General features: G+C 41.5%; 2 protein-coding genes across 2 annotated transcripts; both read right to left on the bottom strand.

The window, feature by feature from the left end:
- Window positions 1–381: 381 nt before the first annotated feature.
- On the bottom strand, window positions 382–18,429 carry LOC124141608 (solute carrier family 28 member 3-like). The gene is made up of 11 exons (XM_048383214.1): window positions 18,362–18,429; window positions 17,092–17,507; window positions 15,465–15,603; window positions 13,566–13,757; window positions 9,952–10,113; window positions 9,281–9,406; window positions 8,843–8,973; window positions 6,729–6,897; window positions 4,912–5,169; window positions 3,071–3,251; window positions 382–649 (listed from the first exon to the last, which is right to left on the bottom strand). Exons 1-11 carry the CDS (start codon window positions 18,416–18,418, stop codon window positions 621–623), a joined length of 1,860 nt encoding a protein of 619 aa, XP_048239171.1. The 5' UTR covers window positions 18,419–18,429; the 3' UTR covers window positions 382–620.
- A 5,270-nt stretch (window positions 18,430–23,699) lies between these two features.
- LOC124141626 lies at window positions 23,700–27,629 on the bottom strand. Its single transcript, XM_046509657.2, has 6 exons — window positions 27,601–27,629; window positions 26,155–26,396; window positions 25,742–25,769; window positions 24,910–25,110; window positions 24,281–24,399; window positions 23,700–23,991 (listed from the first exon to the last, which is right to left on the bottom strand). Exons 2-6 carry the CDS (start codon window positions 26,341–26,343, stop codon window positions 23,863–23,865), a joined length of 666 nt encoding a protein of 221 aa, XP_046365613.2. The 5' UTR covers window positions 26,344–26,396; window positions 27,601–27,629; the 3' UTR covers window positions 23,700–23,862.
- Between the last annotated feature and the right edge of the window lie 334 nt (window positions 27,630–27,963).

The following is a 27,963-nucleotide window of genomic DNA, read 5'->3' as shown; positions in this document are numbered from 1 at the left end:
CTCCCATACTTTAACAAAGGCTTACAACAGTCGTTGCACTAAGATCGCTTTGTGCAAGTGGGCCCAGATCCGCCCCTGCAGATTCCCACACTTTTATAACGAGTGAGTGAGTTGGGTTTAACGCCGCTTTTAACAGTATTCCAGTTATATCACGGCGTGTCAGCTTGATGTGGGAGGAAAGCCCGAAGTGATGCAGGTCTCAGACGTTTACCACTTCGGTGAAACCCACGAGCACGGGTATGGTGCTGACAAACCTTGAAACATAATCGGGGCGAACCGGGATTCGAACCCACAATCATAGGTTTCTGGCGTGCCCAAAGGACGCAACTCTGCACAGCGAATCGCGGCGCCTTAGACGACTGGGCCACCCGTGCCCCCAAATGTATCTATAAGTTCATCATAGGTCTCTGCATTCCTCCAAACACCCCTTAAATACTTGAAGATTGAGACTGATAACATGTGTGATGTTTATTTAAACACCTCTCTAATGTCGTCAAACCGGAACATCAACGAACAAACGTAGCTTCGAATCTCCCAACCAGTGTGTCGAAAAATATATTGTGCATCCGGGTCCAATATCCTTCATCCGGGTCACACCTATTCTTCCCATCTTGGGAGGTTTAGACAAGCGATTCATCATACAACATGCCTGAAAAATCAATAATACCAGTAAATTATAGGGTGGTGATTATGGAGTGGTTTGTGATGTGGGTGATTGGAGAGATGGGTTTGGATGGTATTATGAGGTGAGATAGGGCGGGGCTGGCGGGGCGGGGCGAGATGGGTTTGGATGGTATTAAGAGGTGAGATAGGGCGGGGCGGGGCGAGATGGGTTTGGATGGTATGATGAGGTGAGATAGGGCAGGGCGGGCGGGGCGGGCGGGGCGGGCGGGGCGGGGCGAGATGGGTTTGGATGGTATTAAGAGGTGAGATAGGGCGGGGCGGGCGGGGCGGGGCGAGATGGGTTTGGATGGTATGATGAGGTGAGATAGGGCGAGGCTGGCGGGGCGGGCGGTTTGGATGGTGGTATAGGGTGAGATGGGTTTGGTTGATGTTGTGAGTGAGTAAGTGAGTATGGTTTTACGCCGCTTTTAGCAATATTCCAGCAATATCACGGCGGGGGACACCAGAAATGGGCTCTCACATTGTACCATGTCGGGAATCGAACCCGGGTCTTCGACGTGACGAGCGAACGCTTTAACCACTAGGCTACCCGACCGCCCGGTTGATGTTGTGAGGTAGGATGGGTTGAGATGGGTTGAAATGGTGTCATGGGGTAACATCGGTTTGGATGATGCTACAGGGTGAGATGGCATGGGATGGTGTTATGGGGTGAGATAAGGCGGTGCGAGTTGAGTTAGCGATGGGGTGAGGTGCTTTTTGCAATATTCCAACAATATCACGCGGAGGACACCAGAAAGGGACTCCACACATTATTTTTTGTACCAATGTCGGGATTCGACGCGGCGGGCTGAGTTGATAAGAGATGGGTTACGATGGTGGTGACTGGGATGATGGAGGCCAGAGAGACTCAAGGGCAAGGAAGAACACAGAAACACATTCAAATACACGTTAAAACATCAAAACTGAACAAAGAACAACAAAACCATTGTATCAAAAAGTGAATAGAAAAAAGGACATTACTGTACAACAAAGCGATCTGAGCGCAACGACTGTCGTACGTTTATGTTATGACACAAGTTATGACGTCCTAGTGCCAGTGTCACGTTTTGGAACGGGGTTCTAATGGCTGCCGGTGTGACATTGAAAATGGACCCGCGTTGAAAAGTGATCCGAGAGTCAGTATTCAACGTTGAAAACATACCCGGTCTCAATTTTCAACAGACCAGGGTCAATTTTCAACAGCTGAAAAGTGACACTGTCAGCTTACCAAGGCATGTCCCCACGCATCGAATGCAAATAGTGCTTTTAATGTTAGTGTTCTTTAACTAATCTTATTGATACTAACTTCTCACAATATTGTTTATTCGTTTGTGAAGTGGGATTTCATATTTTGAAATATTACGGGGTTGAAGTTTGTATGTAAATATACCAACTTGCGTGCCAACGCAATATATATTTATATAAATATATATATATAAATGACTTAAAATTACAACATGTATATATTATTGCACTGAAATATACTTGACATCATGTTAACACTTCGAAAGAATAATCATTAAACGCTATTCCTAACACCACAATGAACATTTTATGCGTGGTGACGTTCTAGGTCGGGGACGTTTTCGGTGTACCACTTTCTACTTACGGCTTCCAAATTGTAGATAATATTTTCGGATAATAATCTTCGACCCCCACACACACACACGATGTCCCTCCTCTCTCTCTCTCTCTCTCTCTCTCTCTCTCTCTCTCTCTCTCTCTCTCTCTCTCTCTCTCTCTCTCTCTCTCTCTCTCTGCACCAATTTAGACATGTTGTCATACTTCAACGGAGTCACTTTTCAACGCGAGGCCCGGGTCACTATTTAACGACTTGGTAAGCTGACAGGGTCACTTTTCAACGTTGAATACTGACCCCCGGGTCACTTTTCAACGCGGGTTCATTTTCAATGTCACACCGGCAAGGCCAGATTAGAGTTTCCGTTTATCGTGTGTTTTAATTCTGTCATGGTCACACATACCTGCGATACACGCGAGGCCCGGGTCACTATTTAACGACTTGGTAAGCTGACAGGGTCACTTTTCAACGTTGAATACTGACCCCCGGGTCACTTTTCAACGCGGGTTCATTTTCAATGTCACACCGGCAAGGCCAGATTAGAGTTTCCGTTTATCGTGTGTTTTAATTCTGTCATGGTCACACATACCTGCGATACACGCGAGGCCCGGGTCACTATTTAACGACTTGGTAAGCTGACAGGGTCACTTTTCAGCTGTTGAAAACTGACCCTGGTCTGTTGAAAACTGAGACCGGGTACGTTTTCAACGTTGAATACTGACCCCCGGGTCACTTTTCAACGCGGGTTCATTTTCAATGTCACACCGGCAAGGCCAGATTAGAGTTTCCGTTTATCGTGTGTTTTAATTCTGTCATGGTCACACATACCTGCGATACACGCCGTCATGTAGCAGGCCAGCTGGCCGGTGACGTTTGCACGTGCGATGTATCTGGATATGGTGCGTCTCCTTCCAGGAATCAAGGTACAGAACACTCCCAGGGTCACTCCGATAGCCGCCAGGTGGTTCTGGCCACAGAACGCGTACGTCCCTATCACTTCAGATCGTTTCTGGGAGCAAGACAATGTCAATGATCAAGATCAACGGTTGTATCCTCTACAGAACGCGTACGTCCCTATCACTTCAGATCGTTTCTGGGAGCAAGACAATGTCAATGATCAAGATCAACGGTTGTATCCTCTACAGAACGCGTACGTCCCTATCACTTCAGATCGTTTCTGGGAGCAAGACAATGTCAATGATCAAGATCAACGGTTGTATCCTCTACAGAACGCGTACGTCCCTATCACTTCAGATCGTTTCTGGGAGCAAGAAAATGTCAATGATCAAGATCAACGGTTGTATCCTCTACAGAACGCGTACGTCCCTATCACTTCAGATCGTTTCTAGAGCAAGACAATGTCAATGATCAAGATCAACGGTTGTATCCTCTACAGAACGCGTACGTCCCTATCACTTCAGATCGTTTCTGGGAGCAAGAAAATGTCAATGATCAAGATCAACGGTTGTATCCTCTACAGAACGCGTACGTCCCTATCACTTCAGATCGTTTCTGGGAGCAAGAAAATGTCAATGATCAAGATCAACGGTTGTATCCTCTACAGAACGCGTACGTCCCTATCACTTCAGATCGTTTCTGGGAGCAAGAAAATGTCAATGATCAAGATCAACGGTTGTATCCTCTACAGAACGCGTACGTCCCTATCACTTCAGATCGTTTCTGGGAGCAAGACAATGTCAATGATCAAGATCAACGGTTGTATCCTCTACAGAACGCGTACGTCCCTATCACTTCAGATCGTTTCTAGAGCAAGAAAATGTCAATGATCAAGATCAACGGTTGTATCCTCTACAGAACGCGTACGTCCCTATCACTTCAGATCGTTTCTGGGAGCAAGACAATGTCAATGATCAAGATCAACGGTTGTATCCTCTACAGAACGCGTACGTCCCTATCACTTCAGATCGTTTCTGGGAGCAAGACAATGTCAATGATCAAGATCAACGGTTGTATCCTCTACAGAACGCGTACGTCCCTATCACTTCAGATCGTTTCTGGGAGCAAGACAATGTCAATGATCAAGATCAACGATTGTATCCTCTACAGAACGCGTACGTCCCTATCACTTCAGATCGTTTCTGGGAGCAAGACAATGTCAATGATCAAGATCAACGATTGTATCCTCTACAGAACGCGTACGTCCCTATCACTTCAGATCGTTTCTGGGAGCAAGACAATGTCAATGATCAAGATCAACGATTGTATCCTCTACAGAACGCGTACGTCCCTATCACTTCAGATCGTTTCTGGGAGCAAGAAAATGCCAATGATCAAGATCAACGGTTGTATCCTCTACTATTTGAGTGTGCTTGGTTAATGCATGGAGGAACAGTATTTCAGTTGCATCACGGCGAGTCAGTTGGTGAGAGATAATCCAAAAGTGCAAGTTTTAGATGTCGCTTTGGTGAAACCAACGAGCGCTGTGATGGAACTGACAAACAGAGGATCATAGTCAGGTCAAACGAGGGATTCGAACCCACGATCAATGGTTTGTGACACTGCTAAAAGACTATTGAGAGCACCAAGTACATTTACGGTATGTCTTCACATAAATGAGAGTAGATGACAAGAAAAGATTATATTATATTTGAGAATTGACTTCCATACACTCACTCACTCACTCACTCACTCACTCACTCACCCCATACCGTCAGTATCCCTCCTGCTAGCGTTCTGTTGGTCAAGTCCAGTACGATATCTCGGTTCTCCCAATGCCAAGTCCCGTTAGTTGAGGCCATGTACTGCTCCAACGCCTGGCGGTTCTTGATTAGCTTCCCAAACAGTTGGTAGCCGTAAAATGAGTTTGCAAATGTCTTAATGCCGAACAGCTCACCAATCCTCAAGACGTCCGAGCCCGAGAATCCCATGATGTACACGATGGGATAGAAACCATATGAGCACAGGAACTGAAACAAAATACAATACCGTGTTCACACAGCTGTTATCAGCACCCTTCTCAAACCGATGCGTTGCACGTGTCACTAGCGGAGAGGGGTGTACTATGAATTTTCATGTTTCACAAGCGGAGTGTTCTATGAGATCCAAGTGTCACTAGCGGAGTGTTCTATTAATTCCAAGTGTCATTAGCGGAGTGTACTATGAGATCCAAGTGTCACTAGCGGAGTGTTCTATGAATTCCAAGTGTCATTAGCGGAGTGTACTATGAGATCCAAGTGTCACCAGCGGAGTGTTCTATGAGTTCAAAGTGTCACCAGCGGAGTGTTCTATGAGTTGCATGTGACATTAGCACCCTGAATATATCCGAGTTAATGTATAAGGAAAGAAAGTCTTTGGGGTATACAGCAATTTAAAACATATTTTGTATCACAGATAACAGGATATCGACATTTCACAATGAAGTCTTACTACCGAAGGACTATTTGTATTGCACCTTATGTGTGTAATCTGATCCACTTAACTTGAAGTGCCGGCTACAAGATACCTACTATACATTATGACCTTTAGGATAGAGATATCTTTTGGTTTGTTTTTAAAACCACAGTCATAAATATTCCAGCTGACGTCAGTAAATAACCGAGTCTTTAACGGAAACTAGTGATTAATATCAGACCCGTGAAGATTCCGGGGTAGAATAGGTCTTCAGCAACCCATGCTTGCCGTAAAAGGTGACTATGCTTGTCGTAAAAGGCGACTAACGGGATCGGGTGGTCAGGCTCGCTGACTTGGTTGATACATGTCATCGATCCCAATTGCGTGGATCGAAGTTCATGATGTCTATCACTGGATTGTCTGGTCCAGTCTCGATTATTTTACAGACCGCCGTCATATAGCTGGAATATTGCTGAGCGCGGCGTTAAACAACAAACAAACAAACAAACAAACAAACAAAGATAAATATCATGATCAACGTCCAATGCTCTTGGGATACAAGGACACGCATTCGATCAAACCTTATCATTGGATCCACTGGGTCCTCCAGAACGTGGACCTGTTCTAACCTGGAACGTTTGACTGAACCGAGGACTATTCGATGTTACCTTAGCCATATGAATATTTACATGCGCAGAACTAGCTCCACTATTTCTGCTATGATAGTCAAATGTAAATATATGCAAATCTGTATGTAAATGATTGTCTGTAGAGTAACATTTAGTCTCTGAAATCTTATATTACACAATATCTTTCTTGACTCTTAAAAATAAAATAAAAATCCCTATGCCGAGCTAGCTTGAGTTGGCTAGACTTGCTTTTGTACGCATTTCTAGATTATTTTTCTTTCATAAAATAAACATATTCCACGGTCATGGTGTGGAATAGAGCTAGCTTGAGTTGGCTAGATTTGCTTTTGTATGCATTTCTATATTATTATTTTTTCATAAAATAAATATATTCCACGGTCATGGTGCAGGACTAGATTGTCTGATGAACAAGTGTTTGTTCTACGTTCATAGAACCCTCTTACACGACAACAGAAAGTCTTAACAATAGCAGATTCGACAATTACCTCAAACGACAGGCCAGATACGCCCACTCTGTCCCCGAACCACAGCAGCGTGGAGTCAACGAAGTCGATGATCGCCATGTAGATGATCTGGTTGGCGATCACACTTGCAATAATTGGTATAGATTCTTTAGCACCCTCTGACACGGCTTCTAGAAGGTTGTGGAACTTACTGTAGATCATTATTAAAGCTGTGTTATTACCTTGTGAAAAAACCCTGAAGATCCGCATTAGAATAAATTTTTGGCACCTCACGCTTGGCGTAAGAAGCGACACACCGCCGTCATACAGCTGAAATATTGTTGAATGTGGCATTCTTGCCTCCCCAGCACCCAATAACGTTTGGAGATCACATAAGGGATCACAATAAAATCTGACGGTAGCACACTAGGAACAGGGTATGACAGACTACAACCTACTTGACATGATGTCCACGTGGGGCGATGAACAACTGTCTGACTGTTGGGAACATCATCATCATCATCATCATCATCATTATAATTTATAGATTAAAATTTGAAAAATGCAGGAAAGAGGGTTTGGGTGTTCCTGGCATAGTCAGGCTGATTAGGCTCATCATCAGCTCAGGACTCTTGCCCCCTCTACACGCAGCTCAGACAGAGAATGGGACTTCTCCCAGGAAGCGCTGCCAAGGCAAACCCACACAGAATTTTCGGCGAATGTGAAGACTCCCCAACACTGCAGCCTTCTGCATTACCCAGATTGTCAGGAGGGCTGTATTACTGGTTGCAAACCCGGGTACTCTCCCAATGTCAGTCAACAGATTGGGAGGTACCAATTCTAAGGCACCGAGAACAATGGGGAGTTGGACAACTTGGTACTTGGGATGCAAGCGGGACATTTTGAAAGCGAGGTCCGCATATTTGTCAATCTTGTCAATCACATTAGTGTCAGAAAATTCAATAATATAAGTGATTTCATTGGATTTTTCAAAAAGTACAAGATCAGGTTTGTTGGCCTGGATACGTCTGAGGCTGCATACGGGCCTATTCAATAGGATTTTGTATTCATCATTTTCCATGACGCCCTCTACATATTCCGTGTCGTACCATGGATGGACCTCTGTGTCAAAACCACAAGCATGGCGACGACGGTAATACAAAATCGAGCTACACCATCATGTCGCTTGGGATTCTGTGTTTGTGCTAAAGCTGGGCTTCCAAGGACAATGTGTTGGACAGTCTAACTAAATTCATTGCATAATCTACATTTCATATTTACATTTTGATGCAAAGTCACACATTGATGGTTTCGAGTGGGAAGTGACTGGTCCTGAGCAGCCACAGAAACTTCTGTTTAACTTTTCAGGCCTGCCGACCTAATCCAAGCAAAGGACTCTACAGGGTTGCTGATCTCAACACACTGCACATAAACTCGATGCAATGGTCGCTCAGAAAGCCTCTCCCTGATAAACTGAGTTTGGGCCGACTTGATTAGGCACTTCGCTTGGTTCACACTCATTTTCGTACCGTCCAGCAGTACAGAACCACCGAATCAACATTGAGATGATGTCCCACATCCTGTTCGTTTTAGAAAACTGTGGAATGCCTCGTTTTCATCATGAGTCTTGACATGCTTCACAAGAGGATCATCAGACAAATAAATGTGTGCAAAAGTGCGCAAAACAATTCTATCATTAAGAGCCTCCACATTAATCAATCCACGCCCTCCCATCCTAATCGGTAAATATACGCGATTGAGGGAAGAGCTAGGGTGGTGGGATCTATTGTCTGACATGATTCTCGTGTGAGGGTGTCAATACCCTGAGTTTCGTGTTTCGTCCAATCAACAACAGCAAAAGAATACGAAAGGACGGGCACAGCATAAGTATTTGTGGCTTTGACTTTATTGCGAGCGTTCAGCTTTGAACTCCAGATTTTCTTTAGTCTACATTTGTACTCTGCCCGAAGTTTGCCCTTGATATGGGCATTCTGGAGTTTGTCCCTAATCTGCATCCCTAAGTACGTATAGGCCTTACCTTCCACAATATGGTCAAATACTCCTCTTCCTATCATCATCATTATTATTATTATTATTATTATTATTATTATTATTATTATTATTGCCTACATTTATAAAGGTCGTATGTGACTCACGGTACGGGGATGTTGTAGGCGTCGCTTGGTTGGACCCTGGTCCATTGTGTTTCCGGCACAATCAACTTGGACATGGCCAGGGCGGCAGGCGCGGACATGACGCTGGCAGCCAGCAGATGATTGGCTGGGGCCTGCCAACAACAGAATGACGTCATTCAACAGGAACTTATTCAGGATGAGTATCTTCTGCGCAGTCTGTAATGTCATGCTGGACGATACGTAGAGACATGAAAACGATTATGTACAAACGAATAAGTAATACAAATAACACAACACTATTTCCAGTATTTCGCAAAAAGTTTAAAAGAGTGTAAAACGTCATATTTGGGTATGCGTTGTTAAGTTACGGAATACTGTTTCCTCGATGGGTACCAACGAAAACAACAATAATAATAAGACTACAGTTGAACGTAATAATAATTCATTGTTGGTACCAACCCCAAAAGATGTTAGCATTCCAAATATCGTCCCTGCAATGCTTGCGAATCCAGCCGCCATGACAGCATGCAGTTCCGAGGGCGTGAGCAAAGGAAGGAAGGGCTTGATGGCAAGAGGCGATTCCGCCTGACAATGACATACTTGCATGAACTACCGCCTCTTAAAACAACTCGCATTTATAATCTGTTAAAATGTTTAATGCCATAACCAGCAAAGTTATATCACGATGTATATATTGTTAGCCATATTTCAGCTACATTGCGACCAGTCAAATATCATCATCAACATTACGACAGCGAGATCACGAGCACTTAAATATAATCAGCAATATTATGACAGATTTTATCTTGACGGCATGTAGTCAGCAATATTACAGCTAAACGGACTGTCAAAGAAAGTATAGACCTCTGTTTGTTGGTGGCTAAACATGAAACACACAAGAATTGGTTATTGGATAGTAAGGTATTTAATACGGGTATCATAGTTGTGTTATCGACCTTACGTCTGCACCGTTTCGGAAAAATGTTTTCAGCCAAGTAGCGTTTTGATACCGTTTGAATTTTTTCAGTCGAATCCAATTCTAGTGTATACTTTCATTTGCCGGACAGTTTGAATGTATTGAGATCCAAAATGAAACATTCGTAAGAAAAAGATACACAAATCGACCCTACTGGCCCAAACACAATGTTGAGTGCTGTGTTGACCGACTCCACTGGGCTGGTGCCCAGACAGACAGAAAGCAACCATCCGAAACTGGCCACAAATGCCTGAAGGATCCCGTAGTAGTACAGCACGTTGATCGCCGAGGCGCACAGAAGAATAAATGGCATCACCTGAGAACATAGAACACGACAACATCAGAGCTAGTTCAACGAATATCAGAACCAGTTCCAAGAATATCAGAACCAGCTCCAAGAATATCAGAACCAGTTCCACGAATATCAGAACCAGTTCCACGAATATCAGAACAAGTTTCAAGAATATCAGAACTAGCTCCAAGAATATCAGAACTAGCTCCAAGAACATCAGCACCACTTCCAAGAATATCAGAGCCACTTCCAAGAACATCAGAACTAGTTCCAAGAATATCAGAACCAGTTCCAAAAATATCAGGACCAGTTCCAAGAATATCAGAACCAGTTCCAAGAATATCAGAACCAGTTCCACGAATATCAGTACAAGTTTCAAGAATATCAGAACTAGCTCCAAGAATATCAGGACTTGCTCCATGAACATCAGCACCACTTCCAAGAATATCAGAACCAGTTCTAAGAATATCAGAACTAGCTCCAATATCAGAACTAGCTCCAAGAATATCAGGACTAGCTCCATGAATATCAGAACCAGTAACAAAAACATCGGCACCACTTCCAAGAATATCAGAACTAGTTCCAAGAATATCAGAGACAGTTCCACTTAAAGCAATTATCCTAACTGGGGCGGTCGGGTAGCCCAGTGGTTAAAGCGTTCGCTCGTCACACCGAAGATCCGGGTTCGATTCCCGACATGGGTACAATGTGTGAAGCCCATTTCTGGTGTCCCCGCCCAGATATTGCTGGAATATTGCTAAAAGCGGCGTAAATCCATACTCATCCATCATAACAAAAACTTATTTTCGCTGAAATATTTTGTGTGATAATAAAAGGTCTGCAGTGAAGGTGTCAGTGTAAACCGGAATCGTAAATTATGCGAACAGGATCGACTTGAACGGGTTTTCACAAGACGGCAACATGATAATCACATTTAATACGAGGAATTAATCCAATAATTTATGCAGGCCGCTAGATATTTATTCGCTGATGGTTTTGTTGGCATTCTGGAACTAACTATGTCCCCTATGCATGGGTGTGGGTGATAATTTTGTTGATGTTGATGGAACTGATGATGTTAATGTTGATGTTGATGGAGATGATGATGTTGATGATGATGTTAGTGTTGATAGGTCCCCTATGCCCGTGTTGATGTTGTTGATGGTAATAGCTATGATTATGTTGATGTTGATGGAGATGATGATGTTGATGATGATGTTAATGTTGATAGGTCCCCTATGCTCGTGTTGATGTTGTTGATGGTAATAGCTATGATTATGTTGATGTTGATGGAGATGATGATGTTGATGATGATGTTAGTGTTGATAGGTCCCCTATGCCCGTGTTGATGTTGTTGATGGTCATGGTGATGATTATGTTGATGTTTATGGAGATGATGATGTTGATGATGATGATGGTGTTAATGTTGATAGGTCCCCTATGCCCGTGTTGATGTTGTTGATGGTAATAGCTATGATAATGTTGATGTTAATGGAGATGATGATGTTGATGATGATGTTGATGGTGATTGTGATGGCTGTCAACCACTGGTTCGCCATACGCAGGCTTCATTATTTACAGTAAATAAAGTACTACATCTTCCCGAGGCAAGAGAGTTAACTGACTTTAAAAGTCAAGTTTCCACCCTTGCCGAACTAGGCTGGAATTCCTGGGCTCGATCGTAGCGTAGTGGCTATTACGAGTCATGTCCGTCTATGCCTCTCCTATTGACCAATCAGATTCAACCTCTCGTATCACATGCATTTGCGAGTCTTACATCGCGAAGTGCATCAAATCACATGAGCACCTTGATTAAAAACATGAAAAGATTTAGAAAATATCTGTTGACAACGAGTTAGCGGTGCACATGCTTTGCAAATGCTGCAGTCGACCGAAATCTGCATGATACTTTACGAACCGGATTTCGATTTCGGTGCGCGATTTTGATTGGACTATGCATAAACTTGTTAGTCCAGCCAACATGTAACTCCATAATACCAGCCTAGTTCGGCAAGGGTGGAAACTGGACTTTCATAGTCAATAACTCTCTTGCCTCGGGAAGATGCATGTACTACCGCATACATGGTTGTCCTCTTTCAACCTAAAGCATCCAAAGATGCATCCGTTCATCTGCTTGCCTTTGGTCCAAATCCCAGATTCATTTTAATGTTCGTTGTCTGTCTGCATCCGTTTTCGGAACCCATCCCACATTAAGCTGACATTGTCGAAAAACTGTCACAACTGTTTGTACTCTGGACGAGACAATCCGATTATTGGCATCATGGGAATCCGTCAGAGCAATTGGGATGCAATGTCATACGCCGAGCCATACCACTCGATCTATTTCGTTGCCTGTTACTTCACTCATAGGCAGCTTGAGACCTACATTCTTTCCTGGAATCCCGACCGGTCAAGAACACAACTAACTTACTGGACATGGTTCTTTGTCCAGTTTTAGAAAAGCAAATTACAACACTACATTTAAGACTACTATTATACTAGAAGCGTATCTATTAAGTGTAAATTTACATAAGTTTAGAACAGATCTGTCTTGATTTCGTTGTGGCTCACATGATGTATTTATTGAAACAGGCAGATTGGTTGGTTTGTTGTTTAACGTCACACTCAGCAATATTCCAGCTATATGACGGCGGTCTGTAATTAATCGAGTCTGGACCAGACAATCCAGTGATTAATATCATAAGCATCGATCCCAGCGAGCCTGACCACCCGATCCCGTTAGTCGCCTTTTACGGCAAGCATGGGTTGCTGAAGACCTATTCTACCCCGAATCTTCACGGGTATTGCAAGAGAACAAAGACATTGTAGGATTTGTAAAACTAATTGTATTGAAGATGACTATCACTTTCTATGTGTATGTCCAGTGTATAATGATTTAAGAGCAAAATATCTGGTAACTGTTTCTACCACGACCCATACAGTAACCATTTTTGTAAATTAATTACTTGTGATTGTACAGAAACATGTGAAGTTTATCAATGTTCCTTTATCGTGCTATGAAACTAAGAAAATTTATGAATTTGTAACACGCCCCAGACAATGTACTATAGGCCTTTGGCGTCATCAGTACCATGAATTCAGATTGATTGACCTACTCAGTTCAAATCGAACCGACAGTCTACGCGCGTCAGCTATTACACGCTCATTCGACGACTGACAGTATAATGTTATATCTAATTAACTGCGGTATATATCGATACTTTGTACTGTGACTAATGTGGGTGAACGTTATTTTATGCTGCAGTTTTAACAAAATTTCACCAAAATTAAGTCAGTAAATAATCGAATGTGGGTCAGACAAACCAGTGACTGAAATAATGAACAGCCATCCACGCGATGGGGGTACGCGAAGTCACAAAGTCTGAAAATGTGCTCCCCATTTAAATTTGCCCTTCCATATCTCTGACATACATGGAATATATGGAATCGCAACTGGGGTATTATTACTCACTTACCCGAAATGCAAACATGTGATCTCGATAGTCCTTCCCGAAAACAAACTCAGATCCTTTATCAGTGTGCTCCAGGAATTCTTCTATTCTTTCTCCGAGCCAACGGAAACCTTCAAACCCGAAACTGGTTCTGAGTATTAGTAGCGCAAAAAGGAACTGGGTGCCGATCCCCCAAAATACCGCATGCCAATTCACCTGAAATTAAAATTATTTTCCACGCATTAAGCCTCATTAGTACTCGTTGAGATTAAACTTGCAATCTTTGCACAGTACTTCACTCAGGTTGGATATTAAAAAGGAATATTGAAATGCCCCGCATATGATTATATTCGTTCAAAATTTCCCATTTTTGAAAGTCCATACTTATGTCAATCAAAGGGAAATTTTAATAACAATGCTGAAGTCCTCTGAATAAATGATGTAAGCGTTATAAAACATTTAGTAAATTATATTAAAAATTCCATCAGTCTCCGCTCATCACAATGATAAATATTTGGTTTTATTGGTTTTAATGGTACTTTGGCCTGAGGCCCTAATACTGAAATAAATAATTGATTAATATTAAAACAGAATAAATCTCGAAAAAAAAAGATTGGCCAGATTTCCGTTTTTTTCTTTGTGATTTATTATTCATCAGTATAAGAAAGAAATCTGGATATGTTTTTAAGTTAACTTTGTTCTTGCTTTATTATATACAGTTATGTAAGTCAGGATGCAGAACATGCTCTTTGGTTAACATCTGATTTGCTGTTGTCACTGTGCGCTAGGATGTACACTGTAGGATGGTGCGCTATATTATCGCGGTAGTTAATTTATAATGGATAGTAATGGCGAACGCTTGCAGACATATTAAATATGTCATACGCAAAATGTTCCTTGTTCTTTGTTCAACTTTTATGACATATCGATTAGGATTGATCGATGCTGATTTTCTTCACCGAGTTCGGTACACAAAGTACCTGTCATCAGCGTCTCAAGGGGGGGGGACTCTGTATTATCGCGGTATGGCTATTTTTAGGTATGATACATGTGGTTTGACACTTCCTGTTTTGGATTATGCATATTCAGTATGCATACGACCTGGGATTGGTCAAAGGACTTCGTCCAAAACAAATTGGTTCTTTTCAAATCAATTTCGAATGGAGGTAGGGGTAATTCCTTTTAAAACATTCCAGAAACTATCATAAAAAAGTCAACGTATGTACTTGCGAGTAGCCGTGACATACCGCAACATGTCCTGTATTCGATCAAGCGATAACAAATCGTGTTTTCATTTTAATAAGTAAACAGTCGAGAGGGGTTGTGGCTTACGAGATTTGCCGATACCGCCATAATATAGAGTCATACTATATATATAATTGAATTATACTACTCAGCGGTGTATAAATACACTTGACATAATATAAGAATCATGTTTTGTGTCTCATGGAAGGAATACAATATCCCTGTCAAAAATGGAGTAGTATATCTGAGTTAACCTGGCCGCAGTTGCCAGACATACTGTGACTTCCCACGGCCAACTGATGACGCGGCATTACATATGACGTACGGTCCCTGTAAAACACCAATTCCAGCATGACCTAATGCCCCATGTAAGCCCTTCTGTCCGTGCATCAGTTAGAAATATGGAATTGTGTTTTGCCAACAACTTTTGGGATGAGAGGTTTTCAGTTTGCTGATGGTGCTTGGTTTCAAATGGCAGCCATGTTGAAATGTCCCTTTGTCCCGTTCGCTCGTCACGCTGAAGACCCGGGTTCGATTCCCGACATGGGTACACTGTGTTAAGCCCATTTCTGGTGTCCCCCGCCGTGATATTGCAGGGATATGGCTAAAAGCGGCGTAAAACTATACTCACTCACTCACTCTTACGTGGGTTATTTTTATCCTATTTTCACTCCCTACCCTGTCTGGATGTTTGGATATGATGAATCCCAGGAGAATGAAGAAGACAAGTCCTGCCAGCGAGACAAAGTTCTCCGCCTGGGTCACATTCAATGCCAAGTAGATTGCCATGAAGAGAAGCATCCCTATATACAACAGCCTGCAAAACACGTGGTGGCGTGAGGAAATAAATGTTAGATAGTATTTTTGTTTTAAGTTTTAAGGGTGTTTTTCAGTATTCATGCAACAATTCTTTGTCGATCGGGGAGTGCAGAGTTAACGCAAAAACACGTGGTGGCATGAGAAAATAAATGTTAGATAGTATTTTTGTTTTAAGTTTTAAGGGTGTTTTTCAGTATTCATGCAACAATTCTTTGTCGATCGGGGAGTGCAGAGTTAACGCAAAAACACGAGGTGGCATGATGAAATAAATGTCAGATAGTATATGTGTTTTAAGATTTAAGGGTGTTTTTCAGTATTCATGCAACAATTCTTTGTCGATCGGGGAGTGCAGAGTTAACGCAAAAACACGTGGTGGCATGATGAAATAAATGTCAGATAGTATATGTGGTTTAAGTTTTAAGGGTGTTTTTCAGTATTCATTAAACAAATATTTGTCGATCGGGGAGTGCAGAATTAACGTTTCAAATAAGAAACAGCATCATCATCAATAATGACGTCTTAAAACATCACGTTGACAATAACCCTGCCTCGTAAAACAGCTACGACTCATATCATCAATTATGTCTGTTATGCTTCATCAATTTCGTGATTTGTCATTATTGCACGAATACGTACGTAGAATCGAACGATGCTTATGAACTCGCCTGAGCTCTCATCACCTGAAAATGTCTGTAACATATGAAAGAGACAGTGGTTGCCTGTTCTACACTTTAGCGAATCCAGGTTCGCCCCGATTATGTTTCTAGGTTTGTGGGTGGGTGAGTTGGGTTTAACGCCGCTTTTAACAGTATTCAAGTTATATCACGGCGTGTCAGCTTAATGTGGGAGGAAAGCCCCAAGTGATGCAGGTCTCAGACGTTTACCACTTCGGTGAAACCCACGAGCACGGGTATGGTGCTGACAAACCTAGAAACATAATCGGGGCGAACCGGTTTTCGAACCGACAATCATAGGTTTCTGGCGTGCCCTAGGGACGCAACTCTGCACAGCGAATCGCGGCGCCTTAGACGACTGGGCCACCGGTGCCCCCTTTCTAGGTTTGTCAGCACCATACCCATCCTCGTGGCTTTCACCGAAGTGGTAAACGTCTGAGACTTGTTTCACTTCAGATTTCCTCGCACATGAAGCTGACACGCCGTGATGTAACTGGAATACTGTTAAAAGCGGCGTTAAACCCAACTCACTCACTCCTATACCGTATGTATGCTCGCAGGTGTGCGTGGATCGTAGTTACATTGTAGTAGTAAATTGATGCAAACCAGTGATCATAGGATCCTGGTGTGCCACGGGGACGTAACTCATCAAAGCGTCTTAGACGCCTGGGCCACTGGAGCCCCTATTTAATCAGTTAATAGCAATAGCACCACAACATCACTACCAATACTTCTTTTGCTTTTATCCTCTATAAATTTGGGTGTTTTTAAAACCTTCCTTTAAAACAGTCATTTTGCCATAGAATCCTTACCATGTAATTATTCTCTTGATCGACGGGGACATCACAATCTTGCCGGACAATGGAGATAAAAGTTCAAGGACACGAGGTTTGAGCTTGACCTTGGCATAAATCAGGGCAGCAAAAACGGTACCAAACAGAAGTCTCAGAGAACCTTCATCCCCGAAAGAAAACCTGATACTGAAGCCGACATATACGCTGAAGGCAGCCAATAAGATCAGAGAGCTTATAACTGCAAGGGGATTCTTGTTGCGAATTATCTCCTTGCAAAGAGAAGCTCTGGCCCACCCAAACGCTGCTCCGCATTGTAGATAATATTCTTTATATTCTGATCCTTCGGAAGGAGTGTCCGATAGGGTTATATCTATATCTTCTTCCTCATTGTCGAAAATTGCTTTTGGGCAAGCTATTTCTGGACACAGTGTCTTCTGAAAAATACATCATCGTTACCATCATCATCGTTAAGATTATTATTATGTACAGATTGAAATAAAAAGATGCAGCAAAGAGGGTTTGGGTGATCCTGGCAGTCAAGCTGGTTAGGCTCATCATCAGCTCAGGGCCCTTGCCCCCTCTACACGCAGCCCAGACAGAGAATGGGACTTCTCCCAGGAAGCGCTGCCAAGGCAAACCCACCCAGACCTTTTCGGAGAATGTGAAGACTCCCCAACACTGCAGCCTTCTGCATTGCCCGGATTGTCAGAAGGGCTATATTCCTGGTAGCAAACCCGGGTACTCTCCCGATGTCAGTCAACAGATAGGGAGGTACCAAACCTAAGGCACCGAGAAAAATGGGGGTCGGTCAACTTGGTACTTGGGATGCAAGCGGGACATTTCGAAAGCGAGGTCTGCACATTTGCCATGTTTTCCCTGAATCTTAATCACACTGGTGTCAAAAGGGACAGAAAATTCAATAGTATAAGTGATTTCTTTGGGAAGGACAAGATCAGGTTTGTTTGCCTGTATACGCCTGAAAATGTATACGGGCCTATTCGAAAGAATTTTGTATTTATCATTTTCTATGACGCCCTCTTCATATTCTGGGTCGTACCCTGGATGGACCTCTTTGTCAAAACCAATATCATTAGTAGTAGTAGTAGTAGTAGTAGTAGTAGTAGTAGTAGTAGTAGTAGTAGTAGTCACTGATAACCAGAAACAGTCATTAATTGTGTCATGAATTACTCCCTTGATTAAAAGAGAGTAATCAATTGATATCAATAAATACCCAGACTGTAATTGTGTGCAGTAATTCACAATACAGTAATGATTAAAAGCAACTTACATCAGGACTTTCTCGTTTGACGAGGGCGAATGTCTCTACAAGCTGTTGTCCAGCCATGATGCCAGACAGTACAAATGCCACGCTACATACGCGGCGGGGCTGTTATATATATCCGTGCATGATTACAAATAAACGTGTGAAACCTTGACTGCAGACTATATCAACCGGCATGTGTTCTAAAACATATAATATAACCCAAAGTTTTGTTTTAATAACCAATCTAAAACAGCTGGATAGAAAAGAAGGACGTTGCAGACTGATATCAGCATATGTATGACGGTAGATGCGTGTTCTGGTGATGTTGTTCAATTGCGAGTTATCAGTGGCAATCTTTAATATGTGTTCCATTGTACTTGAGTTTAATGAGTAGGTGTTAGATCGAAATGTGTATGATCACTTGTGTTGTGTACCTTTTTGAAACTGAAACTCAATAAAAATTGTTTCATTCGCTAATCACAAACGTGTTCAGTTAGTTGCAGACGGGTCCTCGGTTGGTCTGTGGTGGCCAAAGTCATTCAGAAATATGACTTAAATGTTGCAATCCGCTGTGTTCAAGGGTCCAAATATTAAATTCGTTCCGATTATGACCCTTCAACTGTCATCATCATAGACACACCATGATAAGACTGAAATTTTGTTCAAAGTGGCGGTTCACCCAACTACACTCTTGAGAGAGATACGACTGTAACAACACTGAAGGTAGGAAGTTGTTTGATTCAAGGCCTCAGTAAAGCTTTCAAAAGGTTTTATGGTAGACATGTGGTAGACAATTTCCAAATTTGACACATCTGTGACAAAAATGATGTCCGATGCAATGCCCTATTTTGACTTGCACCATAGTTTTTTTAAGGTGATTAATTGACTTGCCTTGGCATGTGTTTGTGACGGGTGCCACCGGTGGGGCAGGATACGCTCATCTTTTCGCGAACACCTGGTATCATTACTATTTGATAGTGATTCATAAACACATGTTCATGATATAGTCGGAATCGTACAATCGACTCTGCTTTATGCAGAGATTTCTATTGGAAATGGAAAATGTTTGTCGCTTTATTTGCATATATCACGTGCGATGCAAACTAAAACGACAGAAGGAAAGTAACAACACAAACCACATTACGTCATTGGGATAAAAACGTAATATAAAAATTAAATGAAAGGAAAATAAATTAGCTAAATGTGTTGACAGCTTTCAGTTGTTCCCATGTAGGGTTTACAGTTAATTTCCTTAACAGTGACTCGACACTATGAATTTCGAATTTCTGTCCCTTGTGAAAAGGTTTGGGATATTAATACCATGTGGATACTCAAGAGCTGCAAGGATTGTTTCATTGTTTTCCAATCTCAGAAAAGAATCAACTTCATATCTACCTTCAGAGGTTCAAGACATGTGTCAAAAATGAAAGTAAATATTATCTGAGGTTTTATACTGAGAAAACAAAATGTGAAATGCAGGGCTTCCTTTTTGATAATATATATTAACAATTTGCAAATAAAACATTTATGTAAGACGTAGGCATCCCAATGAGCAGCAATTGTGCATTCTGTATGCATATGAATCAGGATTACTGCTCGGATTGGATAAATCGAAATTTGGTCAAGTTGTTTACTTGAGGTTCAGGTATATCGCCAATTCCCTTCCACTGATTTACCTGCCGCCTCAAGTGTACTCATGTGGAGGATATTTCCACATTGAACGCATCAGTGACAAAAATGATTTCCGATACAATTCCCTTTTTAGACTTGTACCATATGTTGTTGTATTTGGGTTTTTTTTAATATTTTTTTATTCTATTCTGTATATGGGGGCGGTCGGGTAGCCTAGTGGTTAAAGCGTCCGCTCGTCACGCCGAAGACCCGGGTTCGATTCCCGACATGGGTACAATGTGTGAAGCCCATTTCTGGTGTCCCCCGCCGTGATATTGCTGGAATATTGCTAAAAGCGGCGTAAAACCATACTCACTCACTCACTATTCTGTATATGACGGGGCGGTCGGGTAGCCTAGTGGTTAAAGCGTTTGCTCGTCACGCCGAAGACCCGGGTTCGATTCCCGACATGGGTACAATGTGTGAAGCCCATTTCTGGTGTCCCCCGCCGTGATATTGCTGGAATATTGCTAAAAGCGGCGTAAAACCATACTCACTCACTCACTGTATATGACATTACAGAGTTATACATGGAGTAGCACGTCTTGTAGCATACTTGTTAGGTATAGGTTACCTATACAGCAGACAGCAGGTCAGCAAGTTTAAGTTCGCTACAGGTGTCCATCAAAGTTTACACATGGTGAAAACGGGCAAATATTTGCCATATTTCTTTAGTTAAATATGACTTGTACCAAATGTTCCCGGTGAACAATTGACTTGCCTTTGCATGTGTTTCTGACTTTACAACCAGAGGGACAGTTTACGGCCACCTTTTCGTAAACACCTGGTATCATCAGTATTTGGTAGTGATTCAGAACATCTGTTCATGATATAGTCGGAATCCTGCAATGGGCTCTTGTTTTAAGAGAGCTTATTGAGAATATTGAAACTTGAGATTTTTGTTAGTTTTGCCATTCCTTCCCGCACTACAGATAATCTGTGACGGGAATGCTGCTTACCTATGTCAAATATTGAACCCAGCAATTCGGTTTGATGCCAACAACATAACATCCGGCTAGCCCTTCACTCTTGCCACGATGCAGTCGCGTTTAAATGTAAGATTTGAGTGATATGATCCCACGTTTCTCTTTGTTAAAAACTCTGTTTCATTTTCATTACATTCATATGACATATTAAAAGTTCCACGGACCAAACAAAACATATTATGAGTATTGATATTGATATAAAGTATTGCTAAAGGGACACTGTGTACGTTTTACAATCAAGGTATAAATGACATTTTGTAGCGAAATATGAATCTGACGAACAACGCTCTGAAACAATTTTGGTGTATGATGTGAAAAGAAGTGAAACGTTTATTAACATATGTTTAAATAGTTTTTGACTGGCGAGAATACCGTAACCGCAAACAAATATTCAACTGATGTTACACGTGTCGTCCATACAATTAGCAGATGAAAAACAAATAAACACACATAATAACCACAGAGAAATAAGAAACACGTAAACCGAAACCCAGAGATAGAATCCCAAAAGTCTTTGAATGTGCTGAACCTTAAAAAATAATAAAACAAAATCTGTCCAAAACAAATTCAAATTATCCTGAGCTCCTTTTTCAGGTTAGTATCAGACGCTGTTGGTTTGTGACATGGCTAGTTATCCTAGCAGGTAAAGTGGCACGGTGGCACGGATGGCCAAGTCGTCTAAGGCGACACAATTCCAAAATTGCGTCCGTCACGCCAGAAATCTGTGGTTCGAATCCCGGTTCGCCCCGATTATGTTTCACCAAAGTTGGCCAACGTCTGCGACCTCCATCACTTTCGGCTTTCCTCCAACATTAAGCTGACACGCCTTGATATAACTGGAATACTGTTAAAAGCGGCGTTAAACCCAGCTCACTCACCTATTATATACATGCTTATCATCTAGTCGGTACAATGGCCTCATTTATTTATTTGCAACCTCATGGTCTTTTAGATAAACGACCAATGTGATCCAAATACGACATCATGTAAATTTATGGTTAACGTTTTACGTCAAGTGAGATATATAGACCGCTATCAACACTTGAATAATTAGCGTTCCGTGCCATGGGAATCACATCTGCTGAAATGTATCAATAAAATGTGATTCCGGGTAATTAATTTTGTTCAACTTCACTGTAATACCAAAGCTTCCTATTACTTTAAGGGGCGGTCGGGTAGCCTCGTGGTTAAAGCGTTTGCTCGTCACGCCGAAGACCCGGGTTCGATTCCCGACATGGGTACAATGTGTGAAGCCAATTTCTGGTGTCCCCCGCCGTGATATTGCTGGAATATTGCTAAACGCGGCGTAAAACCATACTCACTCACTCCTATTACTTTAAACGGTTAATTGTATTCCAAATACACTGTACGGTTAATTAAATGAGATTATGTGAAGATAAATTATCATTGCTTGATATAAAATCCAGTAATCTCATTGGCCACTCGCCATTCTTGTGAAAACGGTCGGTTGGGCGGCACATGCAGACACCATGACGCGATAGTGTTCCATGTGACGTCACAATAGCCCCCGTTCGCATGTGGATGCTTCTAGCCTTATCAAACTGAAAGGAAATGCTATCAATAGTTCTAGCATAGATTAAGGCGAGGCCAAAGGCGCCGTTAATGAGTTATCAGGCAAAAGACTGCGTCGTACATTGGTACATGAACCACACTCTGTGTAAGAGCTATCTCAACGATGCACAAATTACTGCGTCCGGTTTATGGGTTGTCTGATGGTTCTATTTGAGGGAAACACATTGACTTTCACTCTAAATTAAATTATGTGAGCTTTGAGACTAACAATCGTTTTTACTGCGATCAAAGCTTCTTGATGTCTAAAAGAAAATGTAATGATTAAAATGTTTGCGCTTTGGCGTGAATTCTGGTTCCTTTATGTTTGGTTTGTGTTACGTGATTTTTGTTCGGTTTGTTGTTCAACGCCGCACTCAGCAATATTCCAGCTATATGACGGCGGTCTGTAAATAATCGAGTCTGCACCAGACAATCCACTAATTGAAAAAACGAGCATCGATCCACGGAATTGGGATATGATGTCATGCATCAACCAAGTCAGCGAGCCTGACCACCCGATCCCGTTAGTCGCCTTTTACGACAAGCACAGTCGCCTTTTTGTGTTAGGTGACACATGCCGCAATGAGTGGTGGTATTAGTATACTCTTTAATTCAACTTCTCGCCTGGTTAAATAGAAATACAGCCATAATGGACAGTGAATAATAGTATTTGTTTGTGTGTTAGTTTATTGTTTTACGTCAAACTCAGCAATATTCCAGCCATATAAGGGTGGTCTGTAAATAGTTGAGTGTAAACCGGACAATCCAGTGATTGACATTTACGCAACTGGGATACGGTGACATGCATCAACCAAGTCAGCGAGCCTGATCCTGTTTAAATAAAAGTCGCCTGTTACCACAGGCATGGGTTCTTGAAGACCAATTCTAACACGGATCTTCACAGGAGAAACGACCTGTTACATTCCCAAAACCTACTTAGCGACCCGTCTGTCCTCCACGCTATTGAACTACACGTATTGGGGACCTTTCTATGATCTAACAGGCGCCAGATGAAGCCTAGACATAATTAATGTCTCATTTTTTATCATGCTTGCAGTCACCACACCAATAGCATACGTTTTCAGAGTGTGACTATGTATGAAATATGTATGCACAAATGAAATAAAAAGACAGACGATATGATTATTTTTATTCGAGTCAAGAAATTACACGATTAATCATCCATTTGGGTTTCCCCTCAGAAATCCAGTTCAGGATCTATCAAGATGTAAGTCAACGTACATCATTATTACATCAGACTGGAACAATGCCTGCTGAGGATACCTCACATATCCATTAGCACTGTCCTGTGTAATACTCAAGGTTTTGGATTTGGGTGATTTCAGACACAAGGTTCCCAGGTGCATGCACAAATTCTTCCATTGCATCAATGCCAGAAGAGTTAACTGGGGCAAAGTACATGAGCTGAATTGAAAAAAAATGTCAATAGTTATTTTTCAACAAAAATATTTAACTTTAAGTATTTATTATTATATTCCGGTATTGAAGTCTGACATCCGTACAAGGTATGAAACAATCATAACGGCATATCGTCAAGTCTGCCCATATTCAGAACTGAATGCTAACTTTTGTTGTGTAAGGCTATTATAACAGTTGTATTTATGAAGTAAAAGCTGTGTACATTGAAGTGATACAATAGCTACGTATATAGAACATAATACAGTAACGCAAGGAATGGTGAAACGAGGTTTACCTGAACAGGGAAGTCTGCGAGAGTTCTGAAACACGCGCCCTTCTGACCGGATTTGAGTATGTCCATATCCCTCTCGAATTTCCACTTCATCTGATTGTTGTACTCAAGTGTTGACAAATCTGAAAAGTTGATGCTGATTAATACAAAACAGACGAGTTGATGGTTCAATGATCTGGTACAAATAAAAACCATATTTTATTTGAGGGGATCGTGGATGGAGCAAGCATGCAGTGGAGACCCCAAAGCGTCACCAGGTAACAGGTGTCATGATCATATGCATTTTCACGTAATGTTCCTTCAGTTTTATTGACTCTTTGGCCTCCGTTGAGGGGTGTACAGGGACAAGTTCTTCCCGTGAAGATCCGGGTTATAATTGGTCTTTAGCAACCAATGCTTGTCGTAAAAGGGGGCCATCGTAAGAGGCGACTAACGCGATCGCGTGGTCAGACTTGGTTGATGCATGTCATCGTATCCCAATTGGTTGGATCGATGTTCATGGTGTCAATCGCTGGATTGTTTGTTCTAGACTCGATTATTTACAGATCGCCGTCATATAGCTAAAATATTGCTATATTCGGCTTTAAACAACAAACAAACAAAACATCCTTTATAGATAAAGACAGGCACACCTTTTACAGGAAATGTGTTCACGTCAATGATAAGTTCCTCGTCCCCGAAAGATGTTGCCCACATGTCCTTGGGGATGTTGACGCCAAGCTCCTGAGCGTAGTCACTGCAGTGGTAGAGTGCCTCCACACTGAACACATATCCCTGGCTTGATAGATAGCCTGTCAACTGGGGCCAACTGCAGGCTTTCTCAACGTCAAGAACTGAAATTTGTATGCGCGTTAATGTATTAAGGCCGCATCGGCATAAACTGCTTGCGGAAACTCCTTGACGTGTCAGGTGTATCTACACGTTCATTGTACATCATCTTTAGGTTTTGAATGACAGAAACAACCACCACCACTCCTCAAACCAGGCACAAAAGCTAAGACTTGCTGGTATTGAAGTTGATATCCTTGGCTCAACTATTCAATGTTGAGTACATGTTCATTATTGCATCTGAATTCTCTCTACTGGTCAGGACTTGCTGGTTGAGCAAAAAAGACCTATAACACTGTATTAGCATCGAGCCCTTATTTATAATTGAATCATTAAAAGTAATGTACGAGAACACGTGATCGCCTTTCATAGCACATCATCCAACAATAAAAATGCACTGATGTCCTTGACTTTTAGGCCTCTCAAAAACCTTTTGAAAAAAGGCTAATATATACGTGTGATATATGAAATTAACATTTTCTATTAAACTTTTTAAGACCAATTATGAATTGCTGAATTATGAAGTTTGTTAGGTCCCATTAAGCATCAATATCATTTTACCAAAGTAAGCGTCATAAATGACCCCATGTGCCGTTAACGAGCTACAGGCAACAAAGTGTTTATTAACTGACTTACCAAGAACTATCTTTGGGTTTCCGAGCTCCTGTTAAACCAATAACAAGTAATTAGTAGGTCTGATCTTGAACAAATCATGAAGATTATGTATTGCGTATTAAAACATGGAAGGCCATAGGATAACATCCTCATGAAATAGTGTTTGTAATCAGAACGAAATGTGTAAATAAAAGCTACAACATCCTAAGAAAATCATACGAAATCTACACTAATATACACAGCAAGGACCCTCCTCTTCATATCAGAATTATGTTTAATGTAAATGTCAGCATATAAATAGTATACTCATATTGTCAAGAAGTCCTGGTTCTGTACTTCAGCAATGCATAAATACATTGTCATAACGTCGAAGTATTCTTTTCAAATTGTATAAATGTATCATGAAGGAGCAACTAGTTAACCATTTTGCAAACCTTAAAGGAAAATAGAACATCGACATCAGTTAGACCTTTCACTGTCTCCTTAATCGACAGTATATCCGCTGTCTCGTCCCTCCCCTCCACAGGGGGCAAGGAGATGTCCACCCTGTATAGAAGAGCGTCTTTATCGCCCTTAGTGCCGAGAACTGACAAGGTGATGAGACCAAAGACGAACAAGAGCATCGTGGTAAAGTCGGTTCTTCCCAGCGAGTAACAGAGGATTCTGATTCCTGATTCTGAAATTAGGCACTGGCAAGTGGAATATGTGCTTTCAGCTATCAGAGAAAAAAATGCATGGACTTCCCAGACTGTTTACAGTGCGTAATTGCATTATACAACACAGCAACTACTGCCAACTGTAATCATTTTAGGTACGCTCGTTACAAAGTGGCATGGCTTAGAAATGGTTAAACCGCATAAAAAGGGTTTTGAAATCGATACAATTTTCTTGTTTGGTATTTCATAAAATCTACATGGAGTCAATAACACAAAGTTATCAGTCAAAAATAACTTAATTTGCAAACCGATAACAAAGGCTGGTCGTCTGAAGGATGCAACGTCTGAAACTCAAGTGGAGGCTCACCACCGCATGGTCATAAAACTGGCCGACGTGTGACAATTCAGTATATCTCTTACACTAGTGCCATCAGTTTTGGATCAGTACAGTCCAGACTTTAATAACAGTCACTGCTTTAATTTAAAATAAATCAAGTATTTATTAAAACATACATCTTGTTATTCAGTTGGATGTGTTCCTTTATCTACAAAAGTCAGCTGCTGTGACGCTGCGTTTAACACTATGTCCTTTCTTGAATAAGCATGTGGTACCTTTGAATGGCTGCTAAAATTTTCCTGCTTCAGTATATAGCAGACAACAACTTAGTTTGAAATAAGATACATTTGAATGTTTTCACTTTGTTTAACATCCTAAAATACACTGAGCTGTGTCTGGTTTCAGTCTCATGAAAATCAGATATTTTACTCCATTAGTTTCCTCTCTTCATTGAGACATTAGAACATGTCCACAGGGGGTCGCATCTGGTGACGAGCATATCTGATTTTTGCTTTCCGAAAATGAATGTAAGCGAGGAGTTCAGACTGTAGAATTTTTTTCATAACACCCAGACGCTACATCAGTCCAAACAACATACTTTTAAACATCGATAATACGTTGCATCCTTTTATGATTATGCCATAAAAAATATTAAACCAGTCAGAAGAAAAATCGTCACAAAGCAAAAAAACATGATAACAAAACCCAGGCTATCAATGCTATCATTTCAGTTAATTATTACCTTAGCATCTTATCAATTAATAATCAGTAAAGTTCAGAGGTTGTTTTCACAAACATGAAAAATAAAGTGTCGCCGATTTAGTTATTATTTATCATACATATTTCAATATTAAAATACAATTACTTTTAATGACAATAGTGATTACCTTATCCTGCGTGGCTGTGTCGCAAGAGGTTGGCCGATGGTCTGAAGGCGCCGTGCTTATATACTCAATTCCTTCATGTAAATGTGTAATTTAATATACGTTAAGATCAAGGTCCAGTGAGGCGGACAATGGTGGATAATGGAATGTTTAGCTTACCTTGACAGGGATCCGGAGAAACATGTTTCCAAGCCCTCGAGTCAATAGTGTAGGTCATTGCACCAATAAAGCTGTATGACATCATCGCAACGTGTGAAGTGATTTCAAGTGTATCTAGGGAAACAAAAACAAAAACTAAAACAATTTAAAAGAGGACCCGTTTCATATATACAAAGTACTTTTGTAAATATTTGTGATAACACTCGA

Source organism: Haliotis rufescens, unplaced genomic scaffold (assembly GCF_023055435.1).
Source record: "Haliotis rufescens isolate VD_foot unplaced genomic scaffold, xgHalRufe1.0.p SCAF_46, whole genome shotgun sequence".
In the NCBI taxonomy this organism is placed as follows: Eukaryota; Metazoa; Mollusca; class Gastropoda; order Lepetellida; family Haliotidae; genus Haliotis; species Haliotis rufescens.
Note: the sequence above shows the minus strand (reverse complement) of the source record. Positions and strands in the feature narration are given on the sequence as shown.